Raw genomic sequence first — 18,073 nt, 5'->3', positions numbered from 1 at the left:
AGTACTCCACCTCCACCTTGCTGGCGTCTGAGTCGGACTGGAGCTCTCTGCCCTTTACCAATCTAGCCACGGGCCCATCCATCTGGCCCATCAAGACTCACTCTCATTTCATCAGTCCATAAAACCTTAGAAAAATCAGTCTTGAGATATTTCTTGGCCCAGTCTTGACGTTTCAGCTTGTGTGTCTTGTTCAGTGGTGGTCGTCTTTCAGCCTTTCTTACCTTGGCCATGTCTCTGAGTATTGCACACCTTGGGCTTTTGGGCACTCCAGTGATGTTGCAGCTCTGAAATATGGCCAAACTGGTGGCAAGTGGCATCTTGGCAGCTGCACGCTTGACTTTTCTCAGTTCATGGGCAGTTATTTTGCGCCTTGGTTTTTCCACACGCTTCTTGCGACCCTGTTGACTATTTTGAATGAAACGCTTGATTGTTCGATGATCACGCTTCAGAAGCTTTGCAATTTTAAGAGTGCTGCATCCCTCTGCAAGATATCTCACTATTTTTGACTTTTCTGAGCCTGTCAAGTCCTTCTTTTGACCCATTTTGCCAAAGGAAAGGAAGTTGCCTAATAATTATGCACACCTAATATAGGGTGTTGATGTCATTAGACCACACCCCTTCTCATTACAGAGATGCACATCACCTAATATGCTTAATTGGTAGTAGGCTTTCGAGCCTATACAGCTTGGAGTAAGACAACATGCATAAAGAGGATGATGTGGTCAAAATACTCATTTGCCTAATAATTCTGCACGCAGTGTATGAAGAATACGGGAGATTGTTGTCAGATGTACCACACAGTCAGTACTTGCCAGATATTCCTGTAGCTCCTTTAATGTTGCTGTAGGCCTCTTAGTAGCTTCCCAGACCAGTTTTATTCTCGTTTTTTCATCAATTTTGGAGGGATGTCCAGTTCTTAATAATGTCACTGTTGTGCCATATTTTCTCCACTTGATGATGACTGTCTTCACTGTGTTCCAATGGTATATCTAATGCCTTGGAAATTCTTTTGTACCCTTCTCCTGACTGATACCTTTTAACAATGAGATCCCTCTGATTCTTTGGAAGCTCTCTGTGGACCATGGCTTTTGCTGTGGGATGCGACTAAGAAAATTTCAGGAAAGACCAACTAGAGCAGCAGAACTTTATTTGGGGTTAATCAGAGGCACTTTAAATGATGGCAGGCTTATGCTGACTCCTATTTAACATGATTTTGAACACAGTTACATCCCCAGTTATAAGAGGGTGTGCACACTTATGCAACCACATTATTTTAGTTTTTTTTGTTTTCTTCCCTCCACCTAAAAGATTTTAGTTTGTTTTTCAAGTGAGTGGTATAGGTCACATTAAAAGGTGGAAAAAGTTCTGAAATGGTTTATCTTTGTCTCATTTTTTTTACATCACAGAAACCTGACATTTTAACAGGGGTGTGTAGACTTTTTATATCCACTGTATATGATGTCATTGTATTTTGATAAGAATACGTATATATCTACCACTACTGTGGTGGTGAAGTGGTGAGTGATTTTACATATACATTATATATATACAGTAGTTTGTGTGCTATAGAAGCAAAAAATTAATAAAAATCGAGTTCAACAAAGAATAACTGACAATAAATTGAAAATGTGCAAAAAAAACAACAAAAAACAACATATGATGGCAGATGAACCCATTTCCTCAGAAGAAATTGACAATGAAAAATTATCTAAAACCATACAATACCTTTACATTCTGCATCCATTCCCAAAATGATCATATGGGTTTTCTTGGGGTAATACCTTCAAGCAGAGCCAGCAGAAGTTCTGTTTACACTCAATGCAGTTCATTCTGTTGCAGCCATTTAATTTCTGTAAACAAATATATATATCTGAAAGGCGCAATACATGCAAAATTGATCTTCTGACATATCATACAGTGGTGCTTGAAAAGTTTTTGAACTCAATATTTCAAGATAAATAAAACAATATTAGACTTGGTCATTTATTTTTTGAGAAAAATGATCTAATGTCACGTCTGCAAGTGGCAAATCTATGTGAACCTTTGCTTTTAGTATCTTGTGTGACCCCCTTGTGCAACCAAACTTTTTTGGTAATTATTGGTTAGTTCTGCGCTTAGACTTGGAAAAATTTTAGCCCATTGCGCCGTACAAAAAGTTTCAACTCTGCTGTGTTGGGTTTCTTCCCATGATGTGCTCAATTCAGGTCAATTTCTATGAGATTACCACCTTAGTGACCAGCCTGTTTTGGGCCTTAATGACCAAGCATTTTTCTTCTTTTTTTCTTCATTGCTTCCAAGAGCTATAACTTTTTTCTTTTTCTGTCTATGTAGCTGTATGAGGGCTTATTTTTGCAGGACAAGTTTTACAGTTTTTAATGGTGCCATTTTGGGGTACACATAAATTTCTGTTTAAAGAGGACTTTTCACCAGATTTTATTAATTGAGAAAAGTACCTGTACTTGCGGGGTACACCCTGCTGATGCTGCCACCCTGCTTGTTTTGTTAAAATAGCGCTCCTACGCCACGCTGTGCCCCCCAGTATTTTCCCCGCTCAGTATGCAAATACTGAGCATCGGAACAATGAAGAGGAGACTGAGTCTTTCTCTGTGGGTTTTTTCTTCCTATGGAGTTGTGTGAGGGCTTGATTTTTTGAGGAACGACTTGTAGTTTTCATTGGTATCATTTTGGGGTAAATAATACTTTTTGATCGCTACTGTATTTGCTATTCTGGCATATTTTTTGTATGGCGTTCACCGTTGGGGATAATTTACATAATATTTGTGTAGTGCGGGACATTATGGACGCAGCGATACCAAACATGTGGAGGACGTTTTATTCTTGCAATTTTTTCACTGAAAAGTGTATATCCAATGGTAAAAAGAGTATTTTTTATTTAGATTTTTTTTAAATATAATAAATATATATTTTTTTAAAACACTTAATAGCTCGTCTCTGTCGTGGCCTTCTATTGGCTGGCCCCCATCGCCAGATGTTTTGATCTGCGCGATGGGTAGATGCAGCAGCAGCCATGTGGGGAGCAGGAGCAACGCGGGTGCCAGCGGGGTAAGTATCATCTATATGAGGGGCCCAGGCATTAGGGGGGTCATTATAGTTGGATAGCCCCATTAAGTTCCCCCAAGGTTACCAGCCATTGGCTGGAGAAGATTAACCCCTTATGGACCCGGCATATTTTCACCTTAAGGACCAGGGCATTTTTTGCAAATCTGACCAGTGTCACTTTATGTGTGAATAACTTTAAAACACTTTTACTTATCCAGGCCATTCTGAGATAGTTTTTTCGTCACCTATTGTTCTTCATGACACTGGTAAAATGGAGTCCAAAAATTTTATTTATAAAAAAAATGCCAAATTTATCAAAAATTTCAATTTCTCTACTTCTATAATACATAGTAATACCTCCAGAAATAGTTATTAATTTACATTCCACATATGTCTACTTCATGTTTGGATAATTTTGGGAATGCCATTTTATTTTTTGGGGACGTTACAAGGCTTAGAAGTTTAGAAGCAAATCTTGAAATTTTTCAGAAATTTTCCAAAGCCCACTTTTTAAGGGCCAGTTCAGGTCTGAAGTCACTTTGTGAGGCTCACATAATAGAAACCACCCAAAAATGACCCCATTCTAGAAACTACACCCCTCAAGGTATTCAAAACTGATTTTACAAACTTTGTTAACCCTTTAGGTGTTCCACAAGAATTAATAGAAAATAGAGATACAATTTCAAAATTTTACTTTTTTGGCAGATTTTCGATTTTAATAATTTTTTTCCAGTTGCAAAGCAAGGGTTAACAGCCAAACAAAACTCACTATTTATGGCTTTGATTCTGTAGTTTACAGAAACGCCCCAAATGTCTGCAATTGGCGTTTCCAACGTTCCGTAATCAATAACCCCAGGGGGCTTATGTGTGAAACCGCAGGTACCTGGCGGCTATGGTGCTTGCTCTGCTCAGGATTGGGCGTCATCTTTAAAGAGACAACATGTACTTGTATGGCAGATGTCGTCAAGGGGGTTAATATGGGTAATGGGGATAATTAGAATTTTTTTTATATCTTGAAAAACCTTTTTTTTTTACTTTTTTACATTACGTCCCCTTAGGGGGCTTGAACATGTGATCATCTGATTTCTGCTTCCATAGACTGCAATGAATTATGACTGTAGCCTACGGGGGTCTCATTATGTTATTATGGAGCTCTACCTCAGATAGGGTTCCACAGGAACATCACTATGGTAGCCTCTAGCACACTCGAGGCGACCACAGCAAACAAACGGCTTACCCGAAACTCCACGCAGAAAAGCCTCTCACATGTTGTGGTCCCAATTGACCACGCCATCTCAGTGGTTAAATGTCCAAGATCCTTTCAGTAAGATCTAAGAGCTGACCTCCTTAGAAGTATTACTCTTTCTACATGCCAGCAACAATTTAGGAAATCACCTACATAACTCCCAAAAGGCCAAGGTGGGACATCAGCAGCACACATAGCTGCGATTTTTTTTTTTTTTATGCTAAGCCATACTTCTCCTTCCAATGTCTATTTATACATGCTCAATCCTACCCAGTCCCCTTGATAGTTCTGCCCCTTTATTGCCCCCACACAGTAGATGTGCCCCTTTCGTGCCCCCTTACAGTATTGAAGCCTGTACTGTTAATAAAATAAAGAAATAACACTCATTTAGCATTGTTCCCCTGGCGATTGGAGAACATCTTTTCCCTAGCAGCAGATGCAAAGAAATGAGAAAAAGAACTCACAGGCTGGCATTATTATTATTATCATTATTATTATTGATCATTATTCCCCAGCTTGTGATCTCTTATTCAACACTGAAGGCATGATGAGGTCACCACATCACGTCTTGCCGGGGGCATCGGCTGTGTGAATTTTGAAGCAGGGAGCTGATGGCTCCATAAGAATAGTGAAGCAGGGAGCTGCCTCAGTAATTACGGGACAGGTACCAAAATCTGTGACTGTCCCCCTGGATCTGGGACAGTTGAGAGGTATGCATCTGTTCTCTCAGATTTTGAGTAGTGGAACCAGCCCATTAAAACACACATAACTATGCAATAAAGAAATGCCATAAGAGGTAGAAGGTTCTCTACTGCTTTCTTTGATATTTTACCTCAATCGGAGCTTTACAACTAGGACAGGGCTTAGAGTTCTCCCCTAGCCACTCCTTACTCTTTATCTCCTCAATTGACTTTTTGAGCTGCCCATATATCTTCCTGAGTTCCGTCTTTTTTTTCCAGTCAGCAGCCAGATACTCTTTAACCAATTCAGCAAGTCTTGCTGGGAGACAAAAAACAAAACAAAAACAAGGCATATGTTTAAACCGGTTGTCACAGTGTTTAATACTAATGACCTATATTTTAGTATGTTTACTATTGATATTTACTACCTCTGCTACCATAACATCAACGGATTGATCTAAATGACACACTTCTCTTCACCAATATAGGCCTGTAAGGCTCCATTCACACGTTCGCAATTTCGTTCCGCATTTTGCGGAATGGAATTGCGGACCCATTCATTTCTATGGGGCAGCACATCGTGCTGCCCAGACATGGAATTGCGGACCTGCACTTCCGGGTCCGCACTTCCGTTCCGCCAAAAAATAGAACATGTGCTATTTTTGTCCGCAATTGCGGACAAGAACAGGCATATTCTATTAGTGCCGGAAATGTGTGGTCCGCAAAATGCGGAACACACATTGCCGCTGTCCGTGTTTTGCGGATCTGTGGATCCGCAAAACACGTTGCGGACGTGTGAATGGAGCCTTACAATACCATTGATTGATTACTTATTTTGTCAGTTTCAGTATACTTCTTGTTTATATATCTCTTATATACACTGCTCAAAAAAATAAAGGGAACACAAAAATAACACATCCTAGATCTGAATTAATTAAATATTTTTCTGAAATACTTTGTTCTTTACATAGTTGAATGTGCTGACAACAAAATCACACAAAAATTAAAAAATGTAAATCAAATTTTTCAACCCATGGAGGTCTGGATTTGGAGTCCCACTCAAAATTAAAGTGGAAAAACACACTACAGGCTGATCCAACTTTGATGTAATGTCCTTAAAACAAGTCAAATGAGGCTCAGTAGTGTGTGTGGCCTCCACGTGCCTGTATGACCTCCCTACAACACCTGTGCATGCTCCTGATGAGGTGGCGGACGGTCTCCTGAGGGATCTCCTCCCATACCTGGACTAAAGCATCTGCCAACTCCTGGACAGTCTGTGGTGCAACGTGACGTTGGTGGATAGAGCGAGACATGATGTCCCAGATGTGCTCAATTGGATTCAGGTCTGGGGAACGGGCGGGCCAGTCCATAGCATCAATGCCTTTGTCTTGAAGGAACTGCTGACACACTCCAGCCACATGAGGTCTAGCATTGTCTTGCATTAGGAGGAACCCAGGGCCAACCGCACCAGCATATGGTCTCACAAGGGGTCTGAGGATCTCATCTCGGTACCTAATGGCAGTCAGGCTACCTCTGGCGAGCACATGGAGGGCTGTGCGGCCCTCCAAAGAAATGCCACCCCACACCATTACTGACCCAATGCCAAACCGGTCATGCTGGAGGATGTTGCAGGCAGCAGAACGTTCTCCACGGCGTCTCCAGACTCTGTCACGTCTGTCACATGTGCTCAGTGTGAACCTGCTTTCATCTGTGAAGAGCACAGGGCGCCAGTGGCGAATTTGCCAATCTTGGTGTTCTCTGGCAAATGCTAAACATCCTGCACGGTGTTGGGCTGTAAGCACAACCCCCACCTGTGGACGTCGGGCCCTCATATCACCCTCATGGAGTCTGTTTCTGACCGTTTGAGCAGACACATGCACATTTGTGGCCTGCTGGAGGTCATTTTGCAGGGCTCTGGCAGTGCTCCTCCTGTTCCTCCTTGCACAAAGGCGGAGGTAGCGGTCCTGCTGCTGGGTTGTTGCCCTCCTAAGGCCTCCTCCACGTCTCCTGATGTACTGGCCTGTCTCCTGGTAGCGCCTCCATGCTCTGGACACTACGCTGACAAACACAGCAAACCTTCTTGCCACAGCTCGCATTGATGTGCTATCCTGGATAAGCTGCACTACCTGAGCCACTTGTGTGGGTTGTAGACTCAGTCTCATGCTACCACTAGAGTGAAAGCACCGCCAGCATTCAAAAGTGACCAAAACATCAGCCAGGAAGCATAGGAACTGAGAATTGGTCTGGGGTCACCACCTGCAGAACCACTCCTTTATTGGGGGTGTCTTGCTAATTGCCTATAATTTCCACCTGTTGTCTATCCCATTTGCACAACAGCATGTGAAATTGATTTTCACTCAGTGTTGTTTCCTAAGTGGACAGTTTGATTTCACAGAAGTGTGATTGACTTGGAGTTACATTGTGTTGTTTAAGTGTTCCCTTTATTTTTTTGAGCAGTGTATAAAAGATGAGGATCATAGAAACTAAACCTTAGGAAGCCATGGCGCCCACATAGACCATCGCGTTCATTGAGCGTCTCAATCTCTTCATTGCGCATGTCCAGACGAGCGTCATCATGTGTGTCATAGTATTTTGATGAGACGCATGCGCTCTGCAGAATCAAACTGAAACCGCCATTTTGCTTGAAGACAAATAGCCCTACGGTTCCATTCGTGTTTGTTACATAGATGTTGGCTGTACAGGATGTCTCCTGAACAAAGTACATAGCCGCGGTAGGGATCTCCTACGTGGACCAGCATGTGGATCGGGATCCCGCCCTGCCGAGATGGACACCAAACCATAGAGTCGTATGTGTCAGAGGGGGACACCTCAATGAACCCCGCTGACACTAACAGCCCAATTGCTGGTAATAACGCAGCCGTAGAGGGGTTCTCCCTCAAAATTACAAAGACAGCATCACACCAGAGAATAATTACATGTCTGGAATTGCGCATAAAAGAGAGAACGCTGATGTCACCGCCGGGCCGCATCGCTTCCAAAAAGGCACAGTTCAGGGGTCCGCATCCAATATTGTGAAGGTTAAAATTTGTAAAAGGCAGAGAAATTCATACATTAGTTTCTAAATAAATGTTATATTATATATGAGTTACAAGTTATACTTTCACAATTCTCCTGCACTATCATACATGTATGAGAAAGGTAAAAACCACACATACAAAGAAAATCAAAGTCACCCCCAGATCTAGAGACTCTCACCTGAACTCAACATTGAGACCTCTAGGGTGCAAGCTATCCAGAACATATATCCATCGCAATTCTCTTTTCTTTAAGGTTGCTAAACGGTCGCCACCTCTTCTGGGAAGTGTAATCTGATCAATGATCCAGCATCTTAGATCCCGTTCAGTATGTTGAAGGGATCTAACATGTCTGGAAACTGGTAAATCCGTACGCTTTTTCCTTATTGAGTTTCTATGATTATTCAACCTCAATTTCAGTTCTGTTGACGTTTCTCCAACATATATTAAATTGCAGGGACAAGCCAACACATAAATTACATATGATGAAGAACAGGTTAAATGAAATTTAATGGGATCTTCTTTTCCTGTAGATGGATGTATAAAAGACCTGGATTTACAAATGTGGCGACAATTGACGCAGTTGAGGCATGGGAAACATCCCAGCCCCGAGTGCGTCAATGTTCGCTGTGTACTGCTTTTTTTAGGACCTACATCTGCTCTGACCAGATGGTCTTTGATGTTTCTATTTTTCCGATATGATAGAAGAGGAGGAAGTCTAAACTCAGGAACATCTTTAATGGATCTGCTCAAAATGCTCCAGTTATCTTTCAAGATAACAAACTGCTCCTCAAAAGACCCAAAGGATACCGTTCATGTCTACATACTCTGATTGTAGTATGGCGATAGGACAGATCTTGAAAGATAACTGGAGCATTTTGAGCAGATCCATTAAAGATGTTCCTGAGTTTAGGCTTCCTCCTCTTCTATCATATCGGAAAAATAGAAACATCAAAGACCATCTGGTCAGAGCAGATGTAGGTCCTAAAAAAAGCAGTACACAGCGAACATTGACGCACTCGGGGCTGGGATGTTTCCCATGCCTCAACTGCGTTAATTGTCGCCACATTTGTAAATCCAGGTCTTTTATACATCCATCTACAGGAAAAGAATATCCCATTAAATTTCATTTAACCTGTTCTTCATCATATGTAATTTATGTGTTGGCTTGTCCCTGCAATTTAATATATGTTGGAGAAACGTCAACAGAACTGAAATTGAGGTTGAATAATCATAGAAACTCAATAAGGAAAAAGCGTACGGATTTACCAGTTTCCAGACATTTTAGATCCCTTCAACATACTGAACGGGATCTAAGATGCTGGATCATTGATCAGATTACACTTCCCAGAAGAGGTGGCGACCGTATTGCAACCTTAAAGAAAGGAGAATTGCGATGGATATATGTTCTGGATAGCTTGCACCCTAGAGATCTCAATGTTGAGTTCAGGTGAGAGTCTCTAGATCTGGGGGTGACTTTGATTTTCTTTGTATGTGTGGTTTTTACATTTCTCATACATGTATGATAGTGCAGGAGAATTGTGAAAGTATAACTTGTAACTCATATATAATATAACATTTATTTAGAAACTAATGTATGAATTTCTCTTTGCCTTTTAGAAATTTTAACCTGCACAATATTGGATGCGGACCCCTGAACTGTGACTTTTTGGAAGCGATGCGGCCCGGCGGTGACATCAGCATTCTCTCTTTTATGCGCAATTCCAGACATGTAATTATTCTCTGGTGTGATGCTGTCTTTGTAATTTTAAGGGAGAACCCCTCTACGGCTGCGTTATTACCAGCAATTGGGCTGTTAGTGTCAGCGGGGTTCATTGAGGTGTCCCCCTCTGACACATACGACCCTATGGTTTGGTGTCCATCTCGGCAGGGCGGGATCCCGATCCCCATGCTGGTACACGTAGGAGATCCCTACTGCGGCTATGTACTTTGTTCAGGAGACATCCTGTACAGCCAACATCTATGTAACAAACACGAATGGAACCGTAGGGCTATTTGCCTTCAAGCAAAATGGCGGTTTCAGTTTGGTTCTGCAGAGCACATGCGTTGCATCGAAATACTATAACACACATGATGACGCTCGTCTGGACATGCGCAATGAAGAGATTGAGACTCTCAATGAACGCGATGGTCTATGTGGGCGCCATGGCTTCCTAAGGTTTAGTTTCTATGATCCTCATCTTTTATACTTTATCACCTTTATTATAATTTCAATTATGATGCAAATTTATATGAATTTGATGTTTTGTATATGTTGTTTGATCTACATAAAGGGATATCATCCTGGGATTGTGGATCGCACGGCACACGTCACTTTATGCACATGCACTTTGTTTATTTATTTGTAACAGATGCATCCAATTTTACTTTGATTGTAACCACATTGTGACTGGTTGGTCACTTACGATATGCTTTTATATGCATTCACTTTCACTGTCTCTATGCTTGAGGAAGGCTCTTGTGAGTCGAAACGTCGCAAGTTTGCCATATTATGGGTGAATAAAATCCTTCACTTCACCACTATTCCGGAGTGCAGTCCTACTTTTTTCGTCTCTTATATATATATAAAATTGACGTTTGACATTGACATTTAAAATTGATGTTTGACATTTATAGAGTTTTAATTAAATTTTATCAATTTTATCAATATTAAAGATTATAAGATGTAGGAAGTCTATAGATTGATATATATGTATATTGTTTTACGCACTGAGGATACAATTATATTGTCTTTTTATATAAGCCAAATGAGAATGCAATAAAATCCATGCCGGGTTTTTGGTGGGGTTTGAGATGACAAGACTATATAAGGAAGGGGGTAGTAGTACTCACATTATAGCTACTGAGGAAGAGGGAGGTCCCTCGAAACATGTCTGGCTGATCCTGTGAGAGACAAACTACCCACCTGAACCCGAGCAAAGATCAAGTTATTTACTGCTGATCCGGACGCCAGAGAAAGTGAAACTGGCTCAAGTTATCGCGAGACTACGCGATTCCTGCTGAGTGCTTCCAGGTGATACGCAACAGCACCACGTGGAACGCCGAGACCAAGCAGCAAATACAAAGTATCGGATCTCATACTGAAAGATACAAAGGATTCAGCAATCAGCAACTACACAAGCGAGGGGCATTCTGAAGGCAAGGTAAGAGGGTTGATAAAGAGGGGGACGCCCCATTTACAAAACCCGAGTTCCTTAATATATGCCTTACTGAACCCTGAGTGTGGACTTTATAAGCTGGTTGTCCTGTCACAGCAGCGTTATATGCTATTGGACACAGCTTTCTGCAAGATAATTTACAGCCACATTAACGCTATTGTCACGGCCATGGCTATGACCGTGACTCCTGAACCGCATGCGGTTGTCAGCGGTTTTCATTGGTGTTCAATCACAGGTGAGGGCTGTGGTATTGGCCTCACCTGTGGTTGCCGCTGGCAACAGTATGTATGTGGCAGCGTAGCAGGCTGAGCTGTGCCATGCAGCTCGCTACGCTGCGCATGCGGTTTTGTGTGTGATGTGTGGATGTGTGCACTGTGTTTTATGTTATTGTGTGCACGTTCCCTTTAAGTGGTGTTTTCCCTTCCCTGGTGTTGGAAGGGTTAATCCCCTTCCTAGTGTGTGTGATCACTGGGTGTGTCCGACTGTGGGGTGTGGCTTCTTGGCCTATAAAGCCTCACTGCTTTTGCAGGCCTTCAGGTTGCTTCAGCCATGCTTAGCTGAGAGCAGCCTCATGTATTTATTACCTGCCAGTAAGAGCCACCCCTGTGGTCATAAACCTTAATGTCATAACCATAAGGTCGCTTTAAGTTATTTCTAGTTATGTGTGATGTCCGTGTGATGTTTTATATGTGATTTTGTGCAGCTATGGATCTGGGTCCCTGTGTGGGGATGCGTTTGTGATCTGCACCCTGCTAACACAGGGATCCAGTCAGCAAGGCTGTGGCAGGTAGGTGGAACTCTTTGTTCACCTGCCATATCCATAGAGCTGTTTGTCTCCCCTTTTCCTGCAGCTTGGCCGTTGAGACTCCTGCTCCTCCGTGTCTAGGAGGAGTGGGCTTGTCTTACTCAGCTCCTAGGTGAGGGTCATCTTGAGGGCTAGCAGGGACTTTTAGGTTCCGGAGCATGGGCCCTCCTACCATCAAGGTTGGCTCATGTAGCTAGGAGCCAGGGTCAGGTTAGGGATGCGTTTAGGAGGTGACCTGCTCCCTAATCCTGTCTTCATGGCCAAGCAGCCGTAACATCACCGGGCTCCACACGGCTGAGGATTTCCCCCATCCTCAGCCGTGACAGTATGACCACAGTCGCTCTTACGTGGCGCTCCCTCGAAAGAGGGTAAAGCATGCACCGCTATCTGCGGATGGGGTGCATGCGCGTTCTCCGGAGGGAGAGCGTTATGGGGCTCACCATTTACGGCGCGGTGAGTGGCATTCCCCGCCATTCCTCGCTCACCGTTGTCCGTGTTGGTGTCCCCTTTTGTTTGTCTTTCCCCTCCCCCCCTCCCACTGTTTTTTATGCCTCACCAACTTTCCCATTTTGTTGTTGGGAGGGGCTTTGAGGGGTGGGAGTATGCATTCCCTCGAAAGAGGGTCTAGCATGTACTGCCTTCTGTGAAGGGGTACATGCGCGCTCTTCGGAGGGAGAGCGTTCTGGGGGTTTCGCCGCTGACGGCGCGGTGAGTGGCGTTTCCCCGCCATCATCGTTGCCTCGTTTGGCGTTCCCCCTGATTTTAGTTACACGTGGTGTGTGTCTGGTATGCGGTATGCACACCTTCGAAAGAGGGTGCAGCATGCAGTGCCATATCCATGTGGCCTGCATGCGCGTTCTCCGGAGGGAGAGCGTTCCTGGGGGTTCTCCGTTAACGGCACGGTTGGTGGCGTATTCCCCGCCACCTTTCCTTCCGTGTCCGTGTTGGGGATCCCTCGTCCCTCTCCATGTTCCCATCTCTGGTCGTTTGCTGGCAGCACTCCGTAGGTGGTCCGGCTGCTTGCTGGTTAGGAGTGTCTGCTGGCAGCGACTGGAGTGGGGACGTGAGTGGAGAGTCCCCTCGTCCATCTCTCAGTGGTTCTTTTCTCTTTGTTGCTGGTGCGGGCTGCAGTCCTCGTCGGACTGGCTAGTGTGAGCCGGGAGAGGATGCAGCTGACAGCGACCCCTTTTTAGAACCCGCACTGAGAGTGGACGTCCCCTTCTCCTATCCCCTTGTCTGAGTCCCTCACGTGTCTTTTTTTGGTGGGGGGGCTTTGAGGGGTGGGAGTGTCACGGCCATGGCTATGACCGTGACTCCTGAACCGCATGCGGTTGTCAGCGGTTTTCATTGGTGTTCAATCACAGGTGAGGGCTGTGGTATTGGCCTCACCTGTGGTTGCCGCTGGCAACAGTATGTATGTGGCAGCGTAGCAGGCTGAGCTGTGCCATGCAGCTCGCTACGCTGCGCATGCGGTTTTGTGTGTGATGTGTGGATGTGTGCACTGTGTTTTATGTTATTGTGTGCACGTTCCCTTTAAGTGGTGTTTTCCCTTCCCTGGTGTTGGAAGGGTTAATCCCCTTCCTAGTGTGTGTGATCACTGGGTGTGTCCGACTGTGGGGTGTGGCTTCTTGGCCTATAAAGCCTCACTGCTTTTGCAGGCCTTCAGGTTGCTTCAGCCATGCTTAGCTGAGAGCAGCCTCATGTATTTATTACCTGCCAGTAAGAGCCACCCCTGTGGTCATAAACCTTAATGTCATAACCATAAGGTCGCTTTAAGTTATTTCTAGTTATGTGTGATGTCCGTGTGATGTTTTATATGTGATTTTGTGCAGCTATGGATCTGGGTCCCTGTGTGGGGATGCGTTTGTGATCTGCACCCTGCTAACACAGGGATCCAGTCAGCAAGGCTGTGGCAGGTAGGTGGAACTCTTTGTTCACCTGCCATATCCATAGAGCTGTTTGTCTCCCCTTTTCCTGCAGCTTGGCCGTTGAGACTCCTGCTCCTCCGTGTCTAGGAGGAGTGGGCTTGTCTTACTCAGCTCCTAGGTGAGGGTCATCTTGAGGGCTAGCAGGGACTTTTAGGTTCCGGAGCATGGGCCCTCCTACCATCAAGGTTGGCTCATGTAGCTAGGAGCCAGGGTCAGGTTAGGGATGCGTTTAGGAGGTGACCTGCTCCCTAATCCTGTCTTCATGGCCAAGCAGCCGTAACATCACCGGGCTCCACACGGCTGAGGATTTCCCCCATCCTCAGCCGTGACAGCTATACTGTATGGATACAATATCCTTATAAGAAGATACTATACTTCTGCAAGTTTTTTCACTTCTGCAAGTTTTTTCACAAACTTTTCTTCACAGAATATTCCACAGAAAAATTTAAGTAGAATTATTCCACAGGACAATATATATATTTTTTTCACTGGATATACTTTTTCACAGGACATTTGTTCACTTATTTTATTACAAATTTTTTTTTTTTTCAATACTACTGTATATGCACAGGCTTGTTTGAAGTATATTGTTATCCTGCAACATATCTCATGTGATAGCTATCTGCACTCAGATCATCGATCCTAGTGCACATGTTTTTATGATACATTGTGTTTTATACTCATTATTTTATGGGATTTTACTATTATTAAATAAACTACTATAGACATACCAGTTGGTGAGTGCCTGTTTTTATCTTTTTGTTATTTATGGTCAGGGCTAGGACAACGTCGGCGTACGCAGAGAAACCTGCCCTGAACATAGTGGCTGAATTGTGCCGGGAGCCACGGGCGTGGGTACACCAGTGAGAAAAAGGGGGCATACCTGATGGAAGCTTGAAAAAAAAAGGGCGGGAGGGAGGGGCGTGAGGCTCGGGCGCCTGGCTGAGCGGAAGGTAGGAGAATAAATAGCCAGACGCCCCTCCCACAAATGCAGGCTGGTAACAGTCTTACAATTTATGGTCAGGGCTAGGACAACGTCGGCGTACGCAGAGAAACCTGCCCTGAACATAGTGGCTGAATTGTGCCGGGAGCCACGGGCGCGGGTACACCAGTGAGAAAAAGGGGGCAAAAAACAACAGGTAGGTACAACACTTTTATTACAAATTACAAAGCCAGTGATCGAAAGGCATGAGAAATCTCGACTTGAGGATTGGGTGACGTGGGCTGGCACCTGATGTCGAGAAGCAGCGGAGGCCGCCCCTATGCGAAATGAGTGCCCCGAAATTACCTTGGGGTCATAACCTAGTCCCTGGGCGAGGGCACGGATATAAGATATAAACTGAGAGGTGCTGAGAGGCTTGCCTGCATGCGGCAAGAGTGGGCTATCGGGCAATGAACCTCGGATGAGTGCTATCAGTTGATGCAGCACTTGAACTGGGCACCAATTGTTCAAGGTTGGGTAGAATTTAACCTCAGAGGGGGGACCCGTCTGATTGGTTAAGTGGAGGGTAGGAGGAGAGTGTAATGGCCCTGGCCCCATGACAAATGTTGCTTCAGAGGATGGTTTTTACGATTTGGACCGGCCAGAACCTCTCCGGGCTGGAGGAACCCATAAAAGGTGAGATACATGGCCGCTTTCAGAATCAGGCTAGTGGAGGGCCCAAAAGGATTACCATCCAATGTCGAGAAGAGATCCCTGAACAATTTGCTGGAGAACTGGTTGCCTATAGCTCACAGACCACTTCCCCTCCTTTTGAATGCCCCGAAGGGTGGCTTTAATAGCTTGGATGGAAAAAAAGGACCTGTGATGAGGAGTGGCCAGCATAGCGTGATGTTGAAGTCCGGCTAAATAAAGTCTGATGGTACTATATGAGAGAGAGAGATGTGAGTGACAATAGGCCAAGAAGGCCATGATGTAGGAGATTTTGGAGTGTTGACCCCTCGGATGACTCTTAGAGAATTTATCAAAAGCTCTTAGGCCAGCCTGATAATTCCTCGCCGTATTGCGTGACAACGATTTTGCGACCAGACCCTTGGCCTCCTCTAAGAGCGAATCTAAACCAGAACGAGAGCGCTGAATTGGGGCACCGGCGTGCCTGACCGATCCGCGTCGGGCATTTCCTGAAAGAAAATCGCTAAATTAGCACGGGAAAGGGCGTCCGCAGCCCTATTCTGTACGCCTGAGATGTGTACGCAGCGCATGTGAAAATTGTGGTGGAGGGATAACCACACTAACTTGCGCAACAACGCCATGATCCTGGGGGACTGGGCCCTGCCCTTGTTGACAATGTCCACCAAGGTCTGACTATCCGTAACGAACGTCACAGAAGTGTTAGACCAATGGTGACCCCAGACCTGAGCAGCCGCCACTATGGGATACAGTTCCAAAAGGGGAGAGGATTTTAGAGCTGCAGAGTCTGAGGCTAATTCTGGCGGCCATCCGGCAGCCAGCCAATGAGACCTGAAAATGGCAGCGAACCCGGAGGAACCGGCGGCGTTGGAAAAAACCATGGGGGAAGAGGAATCCCACTGCGGAACGAACAAAGAAATGCCATTCCAGTCAGAGAGAAAACTGCTCCACATGTCGAGATCTGCAATGGCCTGGCTGTCCAGATGGATGACAGAATCCTGCTCCGGGGCAGAGGGCAGGAGACATAACAACCTGGAAAGGAAGGCCCTGCCTTGAGGCATAATTCTGGAGGCGAAGTTAAGCATCCCCAGCAAGAATTGGAGCTCCGCCCTGGTCAGTGAGTGAGACTGAACTGCCCGGGAAATGGCTGAGCGGATCCTGAGCAACTTCTCGCTGGGGAGGCTAGCCTCCATTTTAGCGGTATCTAAAATGATGCCCAGGAAGGTGACTGTGGTGGCCGGACCCTCAGTCTTGGCCGTGGCCACGGGGACCTGGAGTCGAGAAAAAATATCCAGAAGAGAATGGAGAATGGAAGGGACCTGACTGGGCCTTTCAATGAGGAGAAAGTCGTCCAAGTAGTGAACGACCATGGATAAGCCACCTGTCACGACCGCTACCCCAGCAGCAGTCGTGTCGCACCAGATGGAGGGGAAGGGGGACCCTTATCTACGGATGGGAATAGTATGGCCACCCCTGACTAACCCTAAGCTGGCACCTGTCTGCCCTGATACCCTAGACGGGGTGTGAACCCGTGCGGCGAGCAGGATGCCTAAATTCTCAGTCACCCTAACAAGCCTAGAGTGGGGAAAGGCCGATGGGAGCACTAGTCACCATCACTCATGTCTAGGAGAACAGCAGGGGAAGACAGCAACAAACAAACTATATCAGAGATAGACTTATCCAGTCACGAGCAGAGAAGGCGATCCCAATCACGACAGTCCACGCCGGACAAGAGCTCCACAGCAACACCATCAAACGATCTCCTTCAAAGGTCAGAATAGAACTGGAAGTAAGGACTATATCTGGCAATGACTGCAAGTGAAAGTGAAACTAATATAGTAGCTGGGAGTGGCAGACAGGACTCACCTGAGAAGGATGCCTACAAACTCCCAGTCAGGACAAAAAGGTTCACAAGGCAAAACCCAGATGACATACCCTGAACCACGGAGCAAACTCACAAGCTATCGCGAGTAGCAAGTCGCTGCGACCTTCTCCTCCCAGACCTGTCTGGATCAGTCACAGTCTTGACACCACCGTGATGGTTGAGAATCCAGTGCAGGGCTTTGGCAAGTTGTTCAAAAAGCCAAGGGCTGCTCTTGGACCCAAAAGTAAGCCGGTTGGCAAAGTTAAATTTATCTGCCCACTGGATGCCGTAGTACTTCCAAAGCTGCGGGTGTATTGGAAGCAGCTTGAAAGCATCGGCAATATCTACCTTGGCCAACCAAGCCCCGACACCTGCTTGAAGAATGTACTAGATGGCCTCGTCGACTGAAGAATACTGCATGGAATATTCCTCAGACGGAATGAGTGAATTAAGACTGGGAATGGAGGACATATGAGGCGCGGAGAGGTCATAAATGAGATGTTTTTTATTGGATGATAGCTTTGTGACAAGGCCGATAGGGTTGATGCGCCACGACTGGAACGGGATCTTTAGGAAGGGACCAATGACGAACCCTTTGTCGACCTCTGCCTGAATGAGGGTGGTCACCGCCTCAGGGTCACTGGAG

General features: G+C 45.3%; 1 protein-coding gene across 1 annotated transcript in view; it reads right to left on the bottom strand.

Annotated features, from left to right (window-relative positions):
- LOC120977793 (E3 ubiquitin-protein ligase RNF14-like) overlaps window positions 1-18,073 on the bottom strand; it is an 82,310-nt gene that overhangs the window by 5,149 nt on the left and 59,088 nt on the right. The window contains exons 6-7 of the mRNA XM_040405913.1: window positions 5,139-5,305; window positions 1,726-1,850 (exon numbers count right to left, since the gene is read on the bottom strand). Of these exons, the coding sequence (XP_040261847.1) occupies window positions 1,728-1,850; window positions 5,139-5,305 (290 nt within the window). The 3' untranslated portion in view covers window positions 1,726-1,727. The remainder of the gene's footprint in view (window positions 1-1,725; window positions 1,851-5,138; window positions 5,306-18,073) is intronic.

Source organism: Bufo bufo, chromosome 1 (assembly GCF_905171765.1).
Source record: "Bufo bufo chromosome 1, aBufBuf1.1, whole genome shotgun sequence".
NCBI classification, from domain to species: Eukaryota; Metazoa; Chordata; class Amphibia; order Anura; family Bufonidae; genus Bufo; species Bufo bufo.
The sequence above is the reverse complement of the archived record's forward strand: the minus strand, read 5'-3'. Positions and strand labels throughout refer to the sequence as shown.